We start from the raw sequence: 23,529 nt of genomic DNA, 5'->3' as shown, positions 1-23,529 counted from the left end.
TTGGGCTCTGATCCTCCCTGCAATCTTAAAAGGGAGGGATTATGATCCCTATTTTACAGATAGGGAAGATGAAGCACAGAGATACCCAAGGTTGTCTAGTAAGTGAAAGAGGGAGCCAGGATTTGAATCCAGGTGTCTAAACCCCAAGCACTTATTCTTTTCACTGGCCTATACTGCCTGTGGAGGGAAGAGGCAGGGAGCTAGCCATAGTATGGACCAGCAGATGGTGGGACCCAGAGTCAAGTCATTTCAGTCAGAGTTTCTTTTCTTTTTTTTTTTAAGTATGTTTTATTGATTATGTTGTTACAGTTGTCCCAATTTCTTTACCCTTTGCTCCCCTCTGCCCAGTACCCCACTTCCCTCCAGCAGTCCCACCCGCTTTAGTTCATGTCCATGGGTTGTGCATATAAGTTCTTTGGCTTCACCCTTTCCTATATTCTTAACTTCCCCCTGTCTATTTTGTACTAACCAATTATGCTTCTTAATCCCTGTACCATTTTCCCATTTCTCCCCCTTCCCCCTCCCAGCTGATAACCCTCCAAATGATCTTCATACCTATGATTCTGTTCCTATTCTGGTTTGCTTAGTTGGATTTCGTTTTTACTTTTTAGATTCAGTTGTTGATAGTTGTGAGTTTGTTGTCATTTTAATGTTCAGAGTTTTAATCCTCTTTTTCTTAAGTCCCTTTAACATTTCATATAATAATGGCTTGGTGATGATGAACTCCTTTAGCTTTACTTTGTCTAGGAAACACTTTATCTGCCCTTGCATTCTAAATGATAGTTTTGCTGGATAGAGTAATCTTGGTTGTAGGGCCTTGCTTTTCATCGCTTTGAATACTTCTTGCCAGTCCCTTCTTCCCTGCAAAGTATCTTTTGAAAAATCAGCTGATAGTCTTATAGGCACCCCGTTGTAGATAGCTCTGTGCTTTTCTCTAGCTGCTTTTAAGACTCTCTTTATCTTTCACCTTTGGCATTTTAATTATGATGTGTCTTGGTATGGTCCTCTTTGGGTCTAGCTTGTTTGGGACTCTCTGTGCTTCCTGGACTTGTATGTCTATTTCCTTCACCAAATTTGGGAAGTTTTCCTTCATTATTTTTTCACATAAGCTTTCAATTTCTTGCTCTTCCTCTTCTCCTTCTGGCACCCCTATGAACTGGATTTTCACATGTTTAAAATTGTCCCAGAGGTTCCTAAGCTTCTCATTTTCTTCAATTCTTGTTTCCTCATTCTGTTCTGGTTGACTGTTTTTTTCTTCCTTATGTTCCAGATCATTGATTTGAACCCCAGTTTCCTTTTCTTTACCATTGGTTTTGTGTTGATTTTCCTTCATTTCATTTAGCATAGGCTTCATGTCTTCCTCTCTGCGTTTACCGTACTTAAGCATATCTGTCAAGCCTGTGAGCATCTTTAACACCAGTGTTTTGAACTCTACATCTATTAGGTTGGCTATCTCCTCGTCTCTTAGTTCTATCACTGAAACCTTGATCCGTTCCCTCTTTTGGGCCATACTTCTCTGTCTTCATCTTGACAGGTGCCTGTGTTTACCTCTGTGTCTTAAGTAGAGCTTTTTGCACTGTTACGTTGTAAGGAGCAGAGCCTTAGGTATTCGTCAGTGCAGGGTGAACTGTTCCACCATGTTGTGGCACTGTATGTGGGGGAGGGAACAATGCCACTTGCTCAGCACTTGCCCCTTTTCCAGGCACTTCTCCTGCTTCCCATGTGGGACTGGCACCCCGCTAGCTGTTGCCCTGGATGTCGTTCCCAGAGTGGGTGGATGTGTATTTATTCTAGGACCGTGGGGGCCCTTTAAACAGGCTGAGAGATCGGCAGTTTCTTTCTCCGCCCCCACCCCCATTGGATTTCAGTCAGAAACAATGAGGCTTTTTTTCCCCCAGTGCTGGAACCCTGAGCTGCGCAATCTGGCCTGGTGCTAGAAGCACTCCCCAGGTGTCCTTCCCTACTTTTTAAAATGTGTGACTGTGCTTTCTGCCAGTCTGCCGCTGCTGCCACCACACCATGTCCTCTCCACCCTGGCTCCACCCCTCCTACCTGTGTGAATGAGTTCTTCTTTATATCTTTGTTTGTTGGACTTCCATGCAGCTCGATTTTCTGGAACTTCTGGTTGTCTCTATTTTTGAGATAGTTGTATTCTTTATTAGTTGTGGAGGGAGACGCAGGGTGTCTGTCTAGGCATCCATCTTGGCCGGAAGTCTCCAGAGTTTGTTGGAAGATATGAGAAATCTAAAAACAAACAAACCTTGTCTCAAAAAGCTAACAGAAAATGGATAAAATTAGTCCACTTTAAAGGAGGTAGAATGTGGTCCATGTCCCAGAGAAGACCACCTACAGTGCTGGGGGGAGATCATGAAAGGAGGCCCTTGCACATGAGGTGGGTCTTGAAAGATGGACAAGATTTTGATTGTTAAAGGTAGAGGGTAAGGACAGCATTTCTGAATGTTGGACCATTGTGAGCGTAGGTTCACAGGGTAAAAAAGTAGGAATCTGCCAGAGCTAGTAGAAGAATTGGCAGGGTCTGAACACCACAGAGTGTGAAGGAAAGGCCTTATCCAACATTGACAGTGATCCTCTCAGGCTGTGACAGTCTAGTATGTGGTATGTTCTAGAGCCAGATTACCTGGGTTCAAATCCAAGCTCTTCCTCTTACTAGTTATTATGTACCTTGGCAAATTCTTTTACTTATCTGTGATTGTTTACTCAGCCATAAAATGGAGATAATAAGCAGATTACCTTAAAAGGCTATTTTGAGGTATAAATGTATATATACATGTAACTTACGTAGTCAGAACAATGTTTGTTATATAGTAATCACTTGATAAGGACTTTCTACTTTAGTTAGTAGTAGTATAGTAGTAGTGGTAGTCCATAATAATAATTACTATTATTACTGCAGGAGGGCTTTGGAGATTCTTTTTCCAGTGCTTTTTATCTGAGAAGGTGGGCCTAGAACATGAGACCCAGAGCAAGGTGCTTTGATGGGCTCTGGCTCTTGTCCCAGGTGGCCACCTGCCCAGTGCAGGACAGTGCCCAGTATTTCCCAGCAAGGAAGGGTGTGGGGGGGTGCTGGCCAGGTGCCCAGAATGCCAGCATCATGCCCTGCAGAAAAGTGTACCGAGCTTGACATTTCTCCCACCAATCGCTGCTGTTGCAGCTGATTAGCTCTGAGTAACAAAGAGTCATTTCTAATCCCATTTGGAATCGTTGCTCAAGATAATCCTGTTTCGTAGTAATGATATTCCAATTCCAACATGCACCCGATTCTAGTTTGGCAGGCGCATGCCTTGACCTCAGGCAACTCAAGACACTGCTTTCTGGAAAGCAATGCCAGCTCATTTGCCTAACATGACAATCTCAGGCGTCCCCCTGCCCCCCACTCCAATGCTGTATTCTGTCTTGGGGTTCTGTGTTCAGTGCTGTCTCCATGGTGAGTATCAGTTGGGACCAGGAGAGCATCCAGTGCTCTCCCAGTTCAGCTGCATGGGGAGGGGTGTTTCATTTCTAAGGACTATGATGTGGTCCACTCCTGTACCTCTTCTTTAAAGACATCAGAGCCATGGGGCTGTGTCCTATTCAGTAGTTATATCACTGATTCCATTGAGACCATGGTTAAATGCCTAGCAAATTGGCAGATTAAATGAAGCTTAAAGAGGTAGCAATTATCTTGGGTTAAAGAACCAGGGACATGAAAAAAGAAGTCAGTTGGCTAGAGCAATGGTTAAATCTGTGGTGATAAAAATTGACAGAGATGAGGGTGTTAGTCTACAATTAAAACCAAGAACCAACTTAACAATTCTAGTAAGTAAAGCCCAGGAGCTGACTGAAAACTCAGTGTGTGTATCAACAGTGCAGTGCTAAGGTCCCAGCAATGAAATGATTAAACAAATATTTACTGGTACATACTATACCCTGTGTGTGAGGAAGCAGATGATCAGGCGCAGTCCCTGCTTTGGGAAGCACATCCTCCAGTTGTGTGTGACATCATAGTAAGTAACAAGGGCTCTGAAGGGAGACTGCCTGAATTGAAATCTTAGTCCTACCTCTTAGTAGTTCTGTTTCCTCATCTGAAAAATGGGAATGATGATAGCATTTACCTCAGTGTAGGGTGGTCGTTTGGTTTTCTTATTGTTGTTATTTTTGTCCAAAGTCTAAGAGATAAACCAGCCCCATTTTACTTATTTGTCTAGAGAGAGCCTGGTTTGGGCCCATACTTTGGTAAGAATCCCTAATAACCAGGGCTTAACCATATTGACCCATTGGTTTGGCAGCCATATATTATGAACCACAGATTGAAAGACATGGAAAGGTATTTAGGATGAGGCTAAGGAAGTGAAATTGGGGTTGTCCTGGAAATCCTATGATGGGTGATCCCTATTCCATGCCCCTCTGCTTAATGTGCCATGCCTTTCTTGAGCCTTGCCCCAAATTATCTCATCCTGTCTGGGCCCACCGTTGAAGTTGATCCTCCATCTGAATTGAACTTCCTTTCATCCCAACAAGCTGTTATGATCTGCTTTATTTTAACTACCATCTGAAAATATCCCTGTTCCTAGTACATAGTAGAGGCTCAGTAACTAAGGGATAGCATGAGAGACTAACGGATGGTTGAATGGATGAGAACCAGTGTCGTTTAGGGGAATGTGCAATAGATTTGGCCCCAGAGAGACTTTAATTTGAATCTTGATTCCTGTGCTTATTTAATGTGTACACATGGGAAACTCATATTGTCTTGCTCAGCTTTAGTTTATTCACTTACATAATGAGACTAGTACCTCATTGCAAGTGGTTATATGGATCTGAAATAGTGAGTGTAAAGTGCTTAACATACTGTGGCTACTTTATCTATACAGGTACCTTGCTTTCTACCATACTCTTTAGTTAGTTGCCTAAGGAGTCTGGCTTTAAAAAGAAAACTGCTTTTCCTTCCTTCTTCACCCCCAGCTCATGCCCCCGTGCCATGGGACCTCTGGATATAATACATGCTATTTACCTTTGGTCTGGCCGCCCTGCTTTCCTGACCAGCCAGTAGACCAAGTGAGACACAGTTTGCCAGCAAACCTCCTGAGCTGTGACCTCTTGGCTTCCTCCCCTCATTGAGGTGTGCACTGGGCTGAGTAGGTCAACTCTTTGTCTTCTCTTTGGGACGCATGACACTCATCACAGTGACTCTGTGCTTTGGATGTGGGGGGTAGAGGGAGGAGGAGTTGGCGGAGCTTCTGCTGAAGCTCAATGTTGTGTGGGGATGACCTGGAGCTGGGATCACTGCCCTTCTTGCTTCGCCAACTCCAGCTGCTTGCCAGCCGTCTTTGACACGCGCCTGGCCCAGCATAGGCCTCAGCTCACACTACAGATTTCCTTGCTCTTTTCTCTATTGTAAACAATGTGATCACCCGAAGGCCCTCTGGCCAGTGAGAACAGAAAGCCTTAACTCAATGGACGTAACTGTCTTCCCATGCATTGTGACATCCCACTGCCCTAAAAGTGGGAGCTCATCAAGGTCACTGTGAGCCAACTTTCCTACATGTGCTCCCACTTCTAGTCTAATTACAACCAATTAAAATGGGTGTCATTGGAGCTATGACTCCAAAGGGAGTTTTCATGTGTCTCGGGAACTGTCATGTAGGGGCCATCATCATGTTCATTTCCTCAGCTTTGTCTGGGGATTGCCTGTAGCCCAGGCAGGGGCTGGTGCTCAGGAGGGGAAGGTGGAGGTTTTCCACAGTTTAACTGTCTATGGCCTCTTTTGGTGAGAGAAGGCTGGGTAGAGCTGAGACACTAGCCTTCTACTTTTCTGCCCCACTTCCCACCAAATAAGTTAATGATTTTATATATTTTTCCTTCCTTCATTTATTCATGTACTTATTCAGAAAACATCTATTGATCATTTACAGTGATCAAGGAACTGGGAAAGAAGGTTGAGACACCGTCTTGCCTAATAGTCTAGCAAGAAAGGCAAATAAAAGTAAACAGGGCAATGATGATACACTGTGATGAGGGTCAGCTGCTGTAGGGGTGAGTACTGGGTTCTGTGCAGATAAAAGAGGAAGGGCATAGATCCAGGATGGGAGACAGAAGGCTCAGTTGAGTTGGTTACTGGGTCACTGAGGATCCCTGAAGCTGAATGAAGACTAGCCAGTTGAAGCAGGGGGATACTCCCAGCAGGAGGAGTGTCATATTTGATGGCTAGTGCTCAGGGAGTTTATTGTTTTCACTGAGTCCTTAATTCTTCAGTCCCCATGATCACTATCAGCGTAGAAATCAGAAGTTCTGCAATTATGAGACTCCCTGAAGGAATGAACTTTTGGAACAAATCGTCAGATTCAATTATTGACTAATAGAAAGGGAAAGGGAATCAACCCTTTTTAAAATGGTCTGTCCATGTTTCTACACATATATCCAGCCTGTTTCGTCTAACTGCTGCATCATGTTTCACAGTGTGTATCTACCACATTTAACTTACCCATTCCCCAGTGATGGGTGCTTGATTGTCTGTAACTCCCCACTACCACAGAATGCTGTGATGAAGGTCCTGTGTTGCCCCTTATGGACCTGTAAGAATTTCTCTGGGGTATCTATACTCAGGAGCAGAAGTGTGGAGCTATAGGTTAAGGTACTTTAATTTGACAAAGTATTATAAGATTGGCTTCAGAATGGCTACACCATTCTCTCCCTGGACAGTGCACGAAGAGTCCCAGAACCCCATGTCCTCACCTACACTTGGCATTTTTCAGCTTTCTAACTTATGGTAATATGTTTAATTTAAAATATCTCATTTTAATTTTAATTTATCTAATAACAAATGAGCTTGAGGGTATCGCTTCATATACCTAATAATAATCTTTTTTATTTGTTTCCTCCTGTGGTAATTGACTATGTATATCCTTGCTTCATTTTTCTTCTGGGCTACTAAAAACTGAATTGAGACCAAGTACACCTAGAGACAGTTAACTATCTGGACGTCAGTATAGGGAAGTGAGGAGCAATATAGCAAAGTGATAAGGACATGGATTTTGTAGCTAGACTGCCCAGGTTCAAATCCTACCTTCACTCCTTATAGCTGAATGACCTTGGACAAGTTACTTAACCCCTCAGTGCCTCAGGCATTTTTTTTTTTTTTAATGTGTAATCTACCCCATAGGATTGTTGTGAAAATTAAATGTGTTAGAATGTATATAGTATTTAAAGTAGCACCTGGTATATAAGAAATATATACAGATGTTAGCTTTCATTATTAGACTACTGTCTTCCTCTTAGCCACAGTCTATACCTTTGAGAAAATAGATACCCGTACCAGCAGGCAGTAGAAACTGGGCAGACAGAAAATAGCTCTTAGCCTAGAATCAAAGCTTACCATCCCTGTTCACATGTGTAAATTGCTGAGGTCTTGGGCTCTTGACCTGTTTTCTCCCGTCTTGCCTCCGACCAACTTTCAAGACCTGATGATTTCTGATTAGCCAGATTTCCGGGCCTGCCTGCCCTGCAACCAGCACGGCTAGCTTTGTGTTGTTGCTGCTCCTCTGCCAGTCTGACAGCTTGATGCTATCCCTCACAAACTTCACCTTCAGTATTTGCAAGGGCCAGTCCTTTTGGTGCACCAGTTCACTTGCGGGGACATAAGAACAGAATCTAATGGGCACACAGGAAGGCAAGTACTGCTGCTAAGAGCCAAGTCACTGAAGGACAAACCCTCATTCTCTTGCGCCATAGACATTTTCCAACTTCCCCAGTTAGTAAGGGAAATAGTGCATCTGGAGATTATCTCTAGCCTTTGAGGTTGGTATTGCCATTGGTAGACATATCTTTCCACAGACCACCAGAGGCTACCATCTGAGCTGGCTGGGAGAATTGCTGATATTCTCAAGGCTTTGCCCAGTGAATACATGTGTAGTAGTCAATGTAGTTACTCTGAGTGGAGATGTTTTTATGGTGTCCTCTGCCCCACTTTAATCCAGCTATTGAGACCATGAAGATCTAGCTCAACACCACAGCCCATTTGATACCAGCTGCTTAAACTTAAGGCAGCAATACCTAAACTACAAAATGGCAGCTAGCTTGCCAGCACCAGAACCGAGGGGAGGCTACAGTTTTTCTCTGGTGAATCACCTTGAATAGCAGTACCTGCCTCCCTTTGTGCATCAGATTCTGGTTTTGTGCCTGCCCTGTGCTCTCCTTGTGAGCCAGGTGTGCCAACTCACCAACCTCCCCATGGACGTCACCGTCCCCAAAAGCAGTTCTAAATCTGGGGATTTGTTTCTATTTCAGCAAAAAATGTCAGAGGCAGAAATCACTTCATTTTCAGTCTCACTGCTGCTCCTGGTACTGTTTCTTTTGCCTTGCCCTCTGGTACCAGTGTATTCCTTGGTTTCTGGCTACTTGCTTTGTTTGTGGTCTACTGTTCTGCCTCAGCCTCTAGTCCTTGCCTTCTGACTTGGCTTCTAACTCCCTAACTCACATCTCTGCTGTCTGGTCTCTGGTTCCTTGGTTCTGTTTTGATTATGAATTTCTTATCACTCCCAGGCCTGCCTTAATTTTCTCTCACCTGGCTATTCAGCTACTCTGTTTCTGCCCTGCTACAGCCTACAGGTCCACGAAGTTCTTTTGATCACCAAAGCTAACCATAGTCATGTAGCCCTCCAGCCTGATGAGGCTGGTTTCTTTAGGAAGGGCCTGATCCTCATGGAGCTCTAGGTTGGATATACGTGATGACTGTTATGTGAAAAGCCTGTTAGCTATCTGGCAGGGTGTTTGGGCCACTCTTGGCCACTGAGCAGCCACAGTTCCATTAGTCCTAGCCATATCCCGCAGTAGGGCTGCTGCCTTTAGAGTTTTTATTAAAAGTGAAAGGAATCTTCTCTGAGGTTGCAGAATGAGTCACTAGCCTAGATGCTTACCCTCTTTGGCCTTCAAGTTTGTGAAGTGAATTGCCCATTCCTTTTGATTGGGTTAGCAGCCCCAGGGCTGAGCCTAGTCACTCTCCTCTCCCCATCCTGCCAGACCACTGTCTGCCCTCTGGGGCCAAGGGCAGCATACTTGGTTGCTTGGACACGTCTTGCAGCCTGCAAATTAGACTGATAGAATCAATACTCATGAACCTAGAGAGGCCCAGGTAGCACAGTTAGTGACACTAGCTGCCTGGAGGGACAGCCTGCCCTGGAAGGGGGTGAGATTGAATAGTGATTGGATACAACAGCTGAGGATTAACCAAATTATGTCCCTTTGAGTTTAGATCCACAAATCCTTCTCTCTCAGATTTTAAAAACAAGCAAACTTGTTTAGAATATAGAAGAGCTGCCTTCTTAATATAAGGATATGCCAGCATGAGTCCTGGAGGTGATCAAGTACAAATCTGGTAGGTACTTTGGCCCAGACTCATGTTATCACTCGGATTATATGGACAGAGGGATAAGAGCTTATATTTGTAGAACTCCTTCTATGTGTCAGGGACTGTGGAGTTTTACATACTTACCTCATAACCTACAAGGGAAGCATCATTATTTCCATTATTCTGGTAAGGAAATGGAATATCAGAGGTATACTCTGTTTTCCAAAACCACAGGCAGTAAATGATAGAGCTTTGATTTGGACCCAGGTCTCACTGTACTTGTTGAAAAATGGCATGCTGTCTTCCCAATTTAAATGTCTCAGTTCATACTTCTCTTGACTTCCCCGCAGCCCAACCGCAGGGTCAGGTACAGAGAAATAACTAATGTTTGTTGAGCACTTATTGGTCAGTCACTATTCTAAGTACTTTACATACATTAACAGCCATGCAAACTAGATACTCGTGTTATCCCTGATAATTATGACATTGAAAAATGGTAATTTTCTCTAATTTTATCCTTCCTTCTACATTTATTACTTGTCATTCCACAGCAAGGAAGCGTTTCCCCTTCTCCCTGTTGACTTACTAATTTATTTTCAATATGGACTCATGGAATCTTATTTTACTCAATGGCTTATAATCCATTGCTGTCATTATTCATGTTGATGCTTAGATTGTACCAGATTTTAAATGTTCTTAAACTCTCTACCACACTACCTTTTCGTCAGATTTTATTCCTCACAACCTTCAGTTAGTTGGCCTATTTATAACAACCCTTTTGTATCCTCTTGTGAGAACCTAACAGACTCTGCTGTTAGTTAAATATGAGTTTTAAACATGGATTTTAGCCTCTTAGAGACCCTTTTCATTTCTCTTTGGCATCTTAATCCATATCCTGGATAAATGACCTGGGACAAATGCCTGCTGTCTGCCAGGGGATCCTTTTAGGTAAGGTGCATAGATACAGGACACTCACCTGACTGTGTGAGATCAGATGTGGAAGAACTTCAACTACATGGGAGATGGATTTTGGTTCTTTGACTTACCTGTGAGGACTGTGTGTTTGTGTGTATGGGAACTATTGAAATTTATTCATCCCCTCAGCAAATAATTGAGCCAGGCCCTATGCCTATTGAAGGAAATGAAATTCAAACCAAGTGGTACAGGGAAAACCATCAACACTGCTGTTTACGAGTATTATAAAACTAAAAAGAGAAAAATAGAAACTATACTTGGGCTTTTTAATAGTTAAAATAGAGTAATTTTTAAAAATTTTTGCCAATTATACCTTCAAGAGCATCAACAGTTTTAAAGGTAGTGAAGCAAAAGATAACATATTCAGAGAAAAAAAGTGGACAAAGGACATCAATAAGGGATTTGTGAAAAAAGAAACACAACTGGTTGTTAAACATATTTTTTTTAAAGTGGACCCTTAGTAGAAATCAAAGAAATGCAAATTGAAACAGCAATGATTGTGTGTATATATGTTTATGTAGGGTTTATATATGATCCCATTTTTGTAAAAAAAAAAAAAAAGTGTATGTATGCATTGGAAAAGCTGCAAAGATGTTTTCTTCTTTTTGATTATGTACATTTCTGAATTTCCTATAGGGAACATAAGCCCTTTTTTATTAGGAAAGAAAGCATTAGCAGGACATTACATAATAGAAGGGAAGCTAACATACATAGAACACTTCCTGGGTTAAGCACCATGCTTGGTACTTTATAAATTTAGCTAATATGACCTCACAACAACCCTGTGGAGGCTCCTGTCTCTGGTCCTTCTCCCTCCAGTTTATTCTCTCACAGCCACTAGAGTGATTCTTCCAAAAGCAAAGGCTTGGAAGGAAACACACCAAACTATAAATAGGGGTTACCACTGGAAGTTAGATTAAGAAGATGGATATAAGGGGAGACTTTCATTTTTAATTTAATATTTCAATATAGTTTCCATTTTTTAAAACATGTATCTTTTGAAGTGGGGAGGAAAAGCATATGTTGTCATGCTGCCTCCCCTTTCAGCCCTTCAGTGGCCTACCTCGTCTCCCATTGTTCTTCCCTTACACTCTGTACCCCAGCTCTGCTTTCTTCAGGTGGAGCTCTGTATTCTTTTGCTTGTAGGATTTGTAAATACATTTGGTCCTCCCACTTCACCGTCCCAGATCTGGCCGTTCAGCCTTCAGTTTTCAGTACCTTAAATACCATCTTGATGCCCTCTCAGTTTCCCACTGAAAATGGTACTTCTTTCATCAGAGCCTTTATCACAACTCACTGATTGTTGTCCTTTCCAGAAGACTGTAAGCTCCATGAAGGCACAGACCCTAGCACCTGGAACAGCAACTAGAACAGCATTGAATAAATAATTGTTGAATACTTTTTCTTTTATAGTTGTGGGAACTGAGCCTTAGAGAGGTGTTAGGCAACTTGTCCAGAGCCTCTCAGCCAGGAAGTTTCAGACCCAGCTTTTCTACTCCTGCCTTTGACACGTGCAGAGTTAATGTTCTTTCCATGGTACCACTCATGAATAGAGGCAAATCCGGCCCTCAAATATGCTCCAGAATCTGAGTGGCGACTTCCTGGGCCTTTTCTGCTTCTGACACCTCTGTCTTTCTGATTTCTTCAAGTGTGGTGCAGGTCCTCCTTGCCGCTGGTGCTGACCCAAACCTTGGGGATGACTTCAGCAGTGTTTATAAGACCGCCAAGGAGCAGGGAATCCATTCTTTGGAAGGTAAGTGCGAGCTACCCTGCTGTTCTGAGCACTCCACTCCCTGTGGCTTCCTGGCAGCCTTGCTCTGTGCCAGTTCCACCAGCAGCTCCGAGTAAGGGCCTGCTAGTCCCTTATCCTCTGGGAGCTCATGGATAACCCAGAGGACTTGAAACAGATGACCTTCACAGCCCTTTCGGGTTCTATAATTTATGTCACTTCAGAAGTCTTGAGGAATAAATTAGAGGCCTGACTTCATGAATGGGGTGAAGGTGAGGGGAAACTTCCAACTGGTGTTATCTCAAAAGCACCTCAGCCTGTGGAGCCACAGATGAGAGGACAGTGGAGCAGGTTTCCATAAAATAATTAAAGCAACTGCATGGAATTTGGATTTGGTTCCTTTTCTACTAGCTGCAAACTTAGCCAGTCACATCTCTGCCCCAGAACTAGAAAGCAGCCTTTCTGGTTTCCCTCAACTCAGAAATTCCTCGACACTACTCTGAATACTGCTTTTTCCCTCCTTCTGTATGTAAAATACAGTCCTATCTCTGGGACTGGCCCTTCAACTTATTGTGTGACCCAGGACAAATATCAGACCTTCGCTGTGCCTCGATGTCTATGCTTATAAAATGGGTGGTCATCAGTGTCTATGCGGGGCATTGTGTAGGTGGTTGTTTGGACTTCCTCAGAAGAAAGAGGCAGTGGGCACCTTTACCACGGCTTGGCCACAAGTCTGTTGGAGGGTATCTGGGCAAGTCAGTCTATGCTGCCTTTGGTGAGTAGTTTGTCAGAGTGGGTTCAAGGAAAGGTCAGGTTGCTTTGACTGCAGACAGAAATGAGTATTTTACATTTGAGCTTTGCTTGCCTAGACTGGCCTCCTTCATGCCCATTATCCCGAACCACTCACAGAGGCTGAGATTCCTTTCAATTTCTAGCAACAGGGCAGCTGAGCAGTGTCTGCTTTAGAGTTGGCAGTGATGCCAGGGAGACAGACAGCCATGCTGACCACCTGAGGGTCAGAACATTGACCTGGAAGGAGGTTCAGCCAAGGGGAGCAAGAGCTGCCAGACTGATGTGAGTGTGGTAGCCCGGAGTGGGGAGCTTTCATTGCTGCTCCAGCAAGGTTTCTCAGATTGGCAGCATGAGGGGAATGTCAAGAGCATCAGCACTGCTGCCCGCATGCAGTGTAAAGTTGCCCTTCCCACCTCTTCACTTGTTATCTAAACCCACTTCTTCTGTCAGGCTCTGTCACTGCCGCTAGTTCCTCTGCAAAGCCTTTCCTATCCTTGGCAGTAATTGCAACCTGCTTTCAGCTGCTCTTTTGAATGTTCTCTAAATCTTGGCCTTTTTTATGGTTTTTTGAACTCTCATCTGCCCATGTTTTTTCTTTCCTCCTCAGCTGACAGTTCCACATGCAGGCCATGACTTGTGGCCTTCTTGGAGTCCCCACTGAACTTAAGGAGTTATGTTCACTTTGTTTCAAACAGAGGAAAATTTCATGAGTACCAAACTTACCCTATATTTGCAGCCTTATATGAGGGGACTCGCTTGTGAGCTGTCCTCCTCTCTCAGACACAGCTTTGCTGCTTTCCTCAGCTCTATCTTCTGTTCAAATGCTCTTACCAAAAAGCAAGGAGCATTTGCTGAGAGGGCAGGGCCATGAAGAAGGGAAGGGATCATCTGAGTGCCTTCTCACCTGCTCTTAGGATCCCAGCAGGGCTCAGTAAGCATTTTTGGTTTCAGTCTCAGAGCTGCGAAGCTACCTAGTCCAACCTCTGCTGTTGCACCGTCTCTACCCCCTGCATTCAAGTTTTGTGCCCTTGCATTCTAATAGTTCTGTCCAGATTGATGCTTATAGTCAATATTCTAGATCAGCGGTCAGCAAACTTTTTCTGGAAAAAGCCAGATAGTAAACATTTTAAGCTTTGTGAGCGCTTCAGTCTCACTTGTGACTACTGAGCTTGGCCATTGTGGTGCAGAAGCAGCCACAGACAATGCACAGTTGAATGTGCATGGATATGTTCCAATAAAACTTTATTTACAAAAACAGATTTGACCCATAGTCTGTAGTATACCTGTTATAGATATTTTCTCCTTCATGTCTTCCATCCATCTCCCCCTTCCTCCCTTCCCTCTTTCCTTCTATTTGAATCAAAGATTAGCACATAAAGTACATGATGGCAGGGATCTTGTCTAATTCAACAGTACCTAGCAATCCTGCTTCATTCTTTTCTTCCTTTTTTTTTGGTCAATCTCCTGAATTTTTTCAACTCTTACATAAGCCAGCATACATTCTAGGTAAGTAGGTAAATAAGTAGTTAGATAGACAACAAAAACACTGAAAAAGGCCATTATATCCATCATGGAATAAAAATAAAAATATTAAGTCTCTCTGCTTATTTTGTATGGCCTACAAGTTTAGTGGATAGACTTTCTATGGATTCATTCATTTATTCAAAATTAATTTTAAAATTTTTATTGATCACATGTCTAGCCGTTATTGTTCTAGGCACTTGAGTTAGTTGAGATCCCTGCCATCATGTACTTTATGTGCCAGTCTTTTTTTTTTTTCTTTCAAGATTTCATTTATTTTTAGAGAAAAGGGAAAGGAGGGAGAAAGGGAGAAAAACATCGATGTGAGAGAGAAACATCGATCAGTTGCCTCATACACACCCCATCTGGGGACTCATCCTGCAACCCAGGAATGTGCCCTGATTAGGAATCAAACCGGGGACCTTTCAGTTTGCAGGACAATGCCCAGCCAACTGAGCCACACTGATCAGGGCATATGCTAGTGTTTGATTAAAATGTTTATAAGGATTCTGTTAAAGTATAGAACCTTAGAGCACATGATCAAGACAATTTTGAAGCATTATTCAACATTCACAACTGTAAATCTACCAAACTATTCTTTTCTATCCTTCATTTCTTTATCATGTTCACAAAATTTTAAGAGATCTTCTCAGCTTTTTTGCTAAAACAAAACTGTTTAGGATTTGTCATATTTTCTTGCCCAGGAACCCTTTCCCAAAAGGATGTTAGGTTATTCTGGCAAGGTCTGGTGTCCTCTCTAGGGAACCCATACTAGTGCCTAAGTGTTTAAGAATTGTTTTTAAAAATTCTAGATCAACTCACTGTTCTATAACTTGCAAGATCTTCCATTCTCTGCGCTTTTTTTTTTTTTTTTTAAATTCCAGACTACCTTTGCATACCACAGTTTTCTGGCAGCTCATCTCCTTTCCCCTGGTATATCAGTTTGGATGTGTTCTGCTCTTCAAATTCATGGGCTCTATGGCTAGAGAATGATGTTTCTTTAGTATCATCTCAGGGCTTTCTTCTCTCCCTAGCAGACGAAGCCTTTAGCTCCTTCTTAGCCATATTTTTCTTTTCTTTTTCCACTTATAGATATCATTAGTTTATTCATTGAACCAATATTTATTGATTGCCTACAGTATGCAAGGTACTGTACCCAGCTTTTGATCATTCTCCTTGATGAAGTAGACAGAAACAGAAGAATCCTGTTATTCTCTGTTCTTGGGATTGGACTGTCTTTTTCATGGGGAGTTATCTGATTTATGAGAGTGTGTGAGGAGGGTAGAGTAAAACAAGAAGTGCAAGCTCCTTGCCCAGAATGTGTCCAGGCAAAATCACAGGAAAGTTGCACTCTCAGTAAGTTTGGACAGTCCTTCACTTTTGGAGCATAGAGTCATTACCAAAGTTCATCATGTTTGTGCTGTTGCTGTGGGCCTCAGCCTGTGCTAAGTACTAAAGGGAAGTGGCAAGTTGTGGTTTGTGACCTTGGCAAGATTTCCCTAAAATCTAGTAATACATCGCTTGTCTACCTTATTAGTATTGTGTAGATCAAGAGATTAAATATTTGATGTGTGAATTGTAAAGTATTCTACAGCTGTAATTGCTTATTAGTTTTATTTAGCTGTAATTCAGCATGCATTTACTGAGTATCAGGCACTATGCCAGATGCTGGGAATACAAACATGAATTTACGTGGTCTAGCCCCTCAACGGTGCTCCCAGTCAAGTAAGACTTGGCACCACAGTACAAAGTTGTAAATTCAAAGGTAGATGTACAAAGGATATAGGTAGCACTTATATAGTTAGTGATAAGTTCTACCTCATGGCAGGCTGGTGTCTGGGAAGTGTCACAGAGTTAAGTGACTTTGAACTGGATCTTAACAATGAGTCAGAAGTTGTCAGGCAGGCCAAGAGGGATGAACCTTCCAAGCAGAAAGCACAACACATACAAAGACATGGGGTGGTAGGTGACAGCAGGTAGGATTATCTGCAAAAGTGCTAAGAATAGCAAGAAGAGTGGAGAGGGAATTGGGGTTCCACATGGGAAGATTTTATAAGGCAGTTCTAGGGAACTCATACTGTTTTCTGAAAGCCATTAAAGGATTTTAAGTAGGATTATGCTCAGTTTACATTTGCATTTTAGATGAACCATTCTGACATTGATGAATAGGAGGAGCAAGATTAGCAATTATTCTTGACTTTTAGGGGATCATGTGTACCGCCTTTGAGAATTGGATGAGAAGCTATGCTTCTCTCCCCCCAAATGCACCTATCATTTATGGTGATTTCTAAATGTTATCTTTGGGAATGGTGAAAATAGATGTTAGAAAAATATTAGGGGTAGGTTGAATTCTCAGTGGATTGTGGGAACTGATAGAAAAGGAGGCCCCCATGGTGACACCTTAAGTTCTGATTTGGGTGAACAGTGGACATGAGGTTCTGGAGTTCAAAGAAGTCTGGCAGGAGGCAGGAATTTTAGGAGTCACCGCCATTTGCTTGGGAGTTAAAACAATGGATGTGATTGAAACTGCCCAAGGAACGAAGTTAAAGGGAGTGGGGTGAGAGGATATGTCCCTTACTTATCCTCATTTTAAGGGGTGAAGAGGAAAGAGGATTCAGATAAGGAGACCAAACAGCATTGGAGCAGTTGCCTTGTGTTCTCTCAGAGAGGCTGTGTATTTGTTCTGCCTGCTCAGAACAGTCACAGTCTGGAGAGGAAAGAAAGTTATGTGCCATCCTTGCTGAGACTTTGTAATTGGTTGCCCCATTTCTAGTGAAATGCTTCTGTTTTACATATGGCCATTGCTTCTTAAAAAGGAGCCTGGTACCAGAGCAGCTGCCACCAACCCCAGATCCAACGCCGTGTGCCAGCAACACCTGCGCACCATGCACACCCAATTCCTTTTGGTTCTAAGTCCAATATGGCAACTCTCAAGGATCAGCTGATTGTGAATCTTCTTAAGGAAGAACAAACAAAGCCCCCAGAATAAGATTATAGTCATTGGGGTTGGTGCTATTGGCATGGCCTGTGCCATCAATATATTAATGAAGGACTTGGCAGGTGAACTTGTTCTTGTTGGTGTCATGGAAGACAAATTAAAGGGAGAGATGATGGATCTTCAACATAGTAGCCTTTTCCTTAGAACACCAAAAATTGTCTCTGGCAAAAACTATAATGTGACTACAAAGTCCAAGCTAGTTATTATCACAGTTGGGACATATCAGCAAGAGGAAGAAAGCCATCTTAATTTGGTCCAGTGTAATGTGAACATCTTTAAATCCATGATTCCTAATGTAAAATACAGTCCCAACTACAAATTGTTTATTGTTTCTAATCCAGTGCATGTCTTGACCTATGTGGCTTGGAAGATAAGCAGCTTTCCCAAAAACCATGTTATTGGAAGTGATTGCAGTCTGCATTCAGCCTGGTTCTATTACCAAATGGGGGAAAGGCTGACAGTTCACCCATTAAGCTGTTGTGGGTGGGTCTGTGGGGAGCAGGGAGACTCTAGTGTGCTTGTGTGGAGTGGAGTGAATGTTGGCGCTGTCTCTCTAAAGACTTCTGCACCCTGATTTAGGCACTGATTTGATAAGGAACAGTGGGAAAAAGTTCACAAACAGGTGGTTGACAGTGCTTAGGAGGTGATCAGACTGAAAGGCTACACATCCTGGGCCATTGGACTGTCTGTGGCAGATTTAGCAGAAAGTATAATGAAGAATCTTAGGCAGTGCATCTAATTTCCGTCATGATCAAGGGTCTCAGTGCAATAAAAAAAGACATCTCCCTTAGTATTCCTTGCATCTTGGGACAGAATGGAATCTCAAAGGTTGTGAAGGTGACTGACACCTGAGGAAAAGGCCTGTTTGAAGAAGAGTGCAGATACCCTTTGGGGGATCCAGAAGGAGCTGCAGTTGTAAAGTCTTCAAGTGTACCTCCTCACTGTCTACACTACAACAGGATTATTGTTGGAGATTGTGTGTATTGTCCCTTTTATCTGATCTGTGACTAAAACTTCAGTATCCTAAAGATAGAAATAGAAATAGTTCATAAAACCCTGCACCTCTATCCTACTGGATGGCACTTATCTTTTGTAACCCTAACTAACCTGTTTAGAGTGAAATAGTTCCACCTCCTCAAAGGCACCACTGCCATTGTTGCACACACTACATTTGCCCTTCAAGCTAGATGTGTGTTCACTGTGTGTTATATAACTTGTAGTTCCTTTATCCAACCTGCCCAGATCAACTTCTTCTTTTTCCAGTCAATCACATCCTGGGATCCAGTGTATGAATCCAGTATTGCATGTCTTGTATGTAACTGTTGTTAAGGATCTTACTTTGTGTGCTATATGAATCAGACTAGTGTACATTGCCATATAATGTAAAAAGAAAAGTCTGCATATAAATAATGCAGCCAACTATCCAAGTGTCATACCAACTAAAACACCAAATAAACCTTGTACAGAGAGAAAAAAAAGAGCCTGCTCAGCTTGGCACATCACAGTATCTTCCACCCTTGTCAGTGTTTGTGTTTCTGGGCAGGTTTGCTGGTGTAGGCAATGTAGAGATGTTTGGGGTAGAAACCTTGGTGGCCTGACTGTTCATTCTGTCCATTCTCTCCAGTCCTCAGAGTGGCATATTCAGAGGCATGATGGTGTCCTGGAGAAAAGTGCCAGGTAATCATGATTCATCTAAGCTATCACTAGCTATGTGATCTTAAGCAAGTGAATTTCAGTTTTCTTGTTTGTATCATAGGGATAACAATACCTATGTTATAGTGTTTTTAAGATGACTAGAAATAATATGTAAACATAGTGACCTTTAATGAAGAATTTCTTTTTGACGGTAGGTTTTGACTTGGTATATGGCAGACTCAGTACCTGCTTGAGAGGTACTGAACGACCCACCATTCAAGGGGCACTGACAGAGGCTAGATGTCTGTTCATCAGGGATTCTGTAAGGGGTATTCTTGCCCTGGGACATTGGATGATATGGCCTCCAAGGTCCAGTTCAGCCATGTGGTTTTTAAGGTTCTAGAAACTCTATGCTCACCATCAGAGCAAGTAAGGCACTTAAAAGAAATGGAGTTTGACCTGGGCTTTGGAGGGTGAAGGAGAGTGGGGCAAGGAGAAGATTCTAAGCAGCGAACACAGCTTGAGCAAGGGTACTGCAAGGGGACACATGTGGCAGGGAGCATAGAGATCATGGCTGCTGCTCTGCCAACTCATTCCCTGATCTTAACCACATTGCACTCTGCCTTGAGCCCCAACCATGCCCGCTCCAGGAGAGTTCCACTTGTGGCTGGCTGATGGGTGGTGGGTCGCAATCCTCAGGTGGAGGAGGCAGTAAATTAGTGGTAACAGAAAACAAGTCGCCCAGCCAGGGACGCCTCTGGCTGCTTGTAAGTAACTGTTATAAACATTGGGTGTCTGGGGCTGTCAGAAATGCAAGCGAGCACTCTGAGCGCCTCTCTTATGTACAATTAAAACAATAAAACAAGGCAGAAACGTGGCCAGAGAAGACTGTAAATCAGCTTCTCGTCTCAGCTCCAAGTGGCAGCTGAATAAAGATGAGTTGTGCAGAAGCTGGGTTGGCATAGGGCCTTCCTTGGGGAAGAGACGCTGGCTGTCCAGGGTGGACCTACCATAGTCATCCCTATCAGTCCGTGTGGCTCTTCCTATGGCTCCAGGGGCTGCAGGTCCTCACCTGCTGCAGCTGACCTCCCCATCTCTGTGTCTTCAAATGTGGGACAGAATGGAGCGAGCTGGCGCGTCACAAACCGGTGAACAAGTGCCCTGGAATTCAGGAGATGGTTTGGAGTCCCCATTGGCGGTAATGGAACTGCTCTGTAATATTTCCCCCCTCCCCTGGGCATGCCAAGAAGTAGTCTCATCCTAGCTCATCTACTTCGTATATAAGTTAACCACCCAGCACCCACTGTGTGCCCAGCCCTACCCAGTCACAGCAGAAAGGATGTATGCCCTATGGAGTAATGAGGCTTCCAGGGAAATAAGAGTTGCCTAGAGAGCTTATTAAAACAGATTCCTGGGCTCCACCCCTAGAAATTCTAATTTAGTAGGTCTGAGGTGAAACCTGAAATTTTGCATTTCTAACAGTCCCTCACTCTTTGAGTAGCATGAGCTAGACTACAGGTGTTAATTGTGGCCTTGTGCTTGAACTGTCCTCCACCCTGGAGGAGACCTTATTTTGCCACTTCACCTGTGAACTTATGCCTTGTATTATGGGTGTACAGAACACAGTAGCCATGACACCTGGAACAAATTCAACACTTCTCAGAGGCTGTATCTACTTTTTGTAAAATAAAGATTATTGGGAGAGTTAGTGATGGTATATTTATCCCTAAAACCAAAACATAGAAGGAATCATAAATTTCTGTTTTTATATCATCATCATTGTCCTCATCATATGCTCATGGAACTTCATGAGAACTTCAGAGTCTTTGACACAGTCTTCCAAATGCTTTTCAGTGGTAGCAAACTATTAACCAACAAAGGGCCAAACACTGAGTCCAAGGAATAGCTGACCATCACCTAACTGTGTGACCTTGGACAGTTCTCTGTCTGAACCTTAGATTATCTTATCTGTAGAGAATATTTCATATACCATAAGTTTATTATAAAGATCAAATTGAAGTACTTATGAAATAACTAACGAGAAAACACAAGGCATCATGCAAATGTAAAGGGCTAGCAAAAATGTAATTAATAATAATTAAGATTGAATACATGACCAAGACAGTATTCAGCAAGTATCTAGTCAGAGGTATAGACAACAGGAACTATCAGACTCAGAGAAGACTGTCTCTGGCTGAAGCAGTCAAAGAAATAAAATGGTATTTGATCCATGAAGTGTAAGGTTTTATGGAGGGCCTGAGGGTGGGTGCATTTGGGAGTGAGCAGAGAAGGAGTGTGTTCAAAATATTCAGAGATAGGAAACAGGAAAAAACAAAAAGAACTTGTTAGGGTGAGGCATCTGCACAGCAAAAGATTCATTTAAGAGAGTTACGAGCAGTTAGTAAACTGGGATCCAATCAAATGCTTGGGCTTTATATCCTTTAAGACTGAGAGAAGCCTTGAAGGTCCCAGGAGATAGGGCATGGTGGGAACTGATTCCGACCAGGGTGGAGAAGCAGGGGGAGGTGATAATAAGGTGCTGATGATGGTGATAGCTTTAGCAGCAGTGCACAACGTTTATTGATACTCCGCGCTACAACCCTATGATGGAGGCACTAAAGAACACTGCAGCAAAGTGATTATGCCAAATACCAGCAAACTGTCTCCTGCTCTTGTAGAGAACCCAGCAACCATATCAGCCTCTGTGCCCCCCCGTATGTACTCAGAACTCCCAAATTGTCCAAAGTCTTGGAAGGCTTGGGAATCTGCCAGGCCAAAAGCTGTTTGGGCACGTCATTATTTTTTATAATGTCCCTGACTCTTCCTCATCATTGTCAGAGCCTTGTTGCACCTCCAGGGCCAGTGGTTCCACATGTCAGTTCTTAGCAGTGCTGACAAATATAGAGTCACCAGAATGGACAACATACTATCAATCCATCAGGCCTTTTGGTCAACTTCAAAATTAAGTGTATCAGCCAGTAGGTTAATTGTGTTCATTCTTCTAGCCCTCCAAACCTGTATATGTATTTGACTAGGAGAGGGAGATAGACTAGTTGACATGTTTTATTAAAAAGAATAAATTCAATGCATTTATAAAAATAAGAAAACGTGGGATGGGGTAGCAAAGAACTAGTCTTGTGATCTTTAACGGATTTACATATTTTGTGTATAAATATTTTTTCATCAAAAGTTCCAAATCAGGGATGGGTCCCACACACCACACAAAATATATTAGAGACATTTATATGGATAGCAGGAAGGGAGACAGAGGGCTGAAATTTTCCAGGCACCCAGTGATTGATGGGGGCTGAGGCTCCCCCTGACGCTTTATTGAGTTTCCGATGATTATCTCTCGCTGAGACATTTTTTACAGATGACGGTCGAGCTGTCACAATGGACCATGGGGGAAAAAAAACCAACAATAATAACACTTTAATCTTTTTACTGCACTGCTCCCTAGTATCTCAGATTCATCTTCCCTGACGCACGCAGTTCATTATTCTGCCCCTCCCTGGATGGGAAATAAAGGAAAATAAATATATGTGTAGGCACACTTACCCACATACATACACACACACACGGAGTGTATAAAAGAGACCACCTCAGAACCAGAGAGGGGCAGAATTTATTGTTCTTTTTGCAAGTGTTGAGGTTTATTAGTAGAGATGCTGGGTTGGCTTGGAATTGGCTATTAATTACAGCATTTTGTATTTGTTTTTATTGCAAGTTTTTAACATCTTGTACAAAAGGCAGAGGAGAGGTAAGCAGGTGTAGAGATGAGAGCACCGAGGGACCAAGTTTGGCCAACCAAGTAGCATAACTGTCTGAGAGGCAAAAAGAGCAGGCTCCTTCTTCTTGTTGCCAGTCCTGCCTAGAGGATCCCTGGAGCTAAAAGAATACTACTTTGGTTAGGGTGGGGGCAGAGTAGGGATAGTGGAAGAATGTGAGCTTAGAGTAATTATAGGACTCTAGGTACTTCCTAGCATGTTACTACTCTAAGAGTTAGGAGAGGTGGGAAGTAGAGGAGGTTCAGAATGGAGTATTGTTGGGTCTAGAGAAAGAGTAACAGATTCTTAAGAGTTTGCCTTATCTTTTAATTAAAAACAAAATAGAATGGTATCAAAACTCCTATGTACCATCAGCTCCTTTCAACAATTAACACATGACTGATACTGTTTTCTCTGTATTCCCCATACACTCCCCCACTACCTCCCATATTATTTTTCATCTCTGAGAATATCAGTAGCAATATGTGAATCTGATTTGGATCCTAATTCAAAAAAACTATAAAATTGACATTTATAAAACATTTGGAAATTTGAATTTGATGGTGTGAAAGTGAAACATGGGTTCTAGAAAGCTCCACCTGAGTCTGTGTTCAAAGGAGGGGTCCTAGGTCAGAGGGGTTGCCACATTGGTTTCCAGGGCCATACACAGGGTCAACAGCCAGTCCCTTAAAGTTCTAGGCCAACCTTCTTGCTCTCCTCTTTCCCTCTCATGGGAATGAGAGAAGATGGGCTTAGGGTCCTTGTGAGAAGG

General features: G+C 42.8%; 1 protein-coding gene and 1 pseudogene across 2 annotated transcripts in view; both read left to right on the top strand.

The window, feature by feature from the left end:
* CLPB (ClpB family mitochondrial disaggregase) overlaps nt 1-23,529 on the top strand; it is a 144,947-nt gene that overhangs the window by 41,454 nt on the left and 79,964 nt on the right. For both annotated transcript variants that reach the window (XM_090265076.1, XM_090265069.1), the window contains exon 4: nt 11,965-12,068. In XM_090265076.1, the coding sequence (XP_090121202.1) occupies nt 11,965-12,068 (104 nt within the window). The remainder of the gene's footprint in view (nt 1-11,964; nt 12,069-23,529) is intronic.
* LOC150018434 (L-lactate dehydrogenase A chain-like) lies at nt 17,278-18,274 on the top strand (annotated as a pseudogene).

The sequence above is a fragment of the Furipterus horrens genome, unplaced genomic scaffold (genome assembly GCF_987537825.1).
Source record: "Furipterus horrens unplaced genomic scaffold, mFurHor1.1.pri manual_scaffold_2, whole genome shotgun sequence".
NCBI classification, from domain to species: domain Eukaryota; kingdom Metazoa; phylum Chordata; class Mammalia; order Chiroptera; family Furipteridae; genus Furipterus; species Furipterus horrens.
This window is presented reverse-complemented; position numbering and strand designations above follow the sequence as displayed.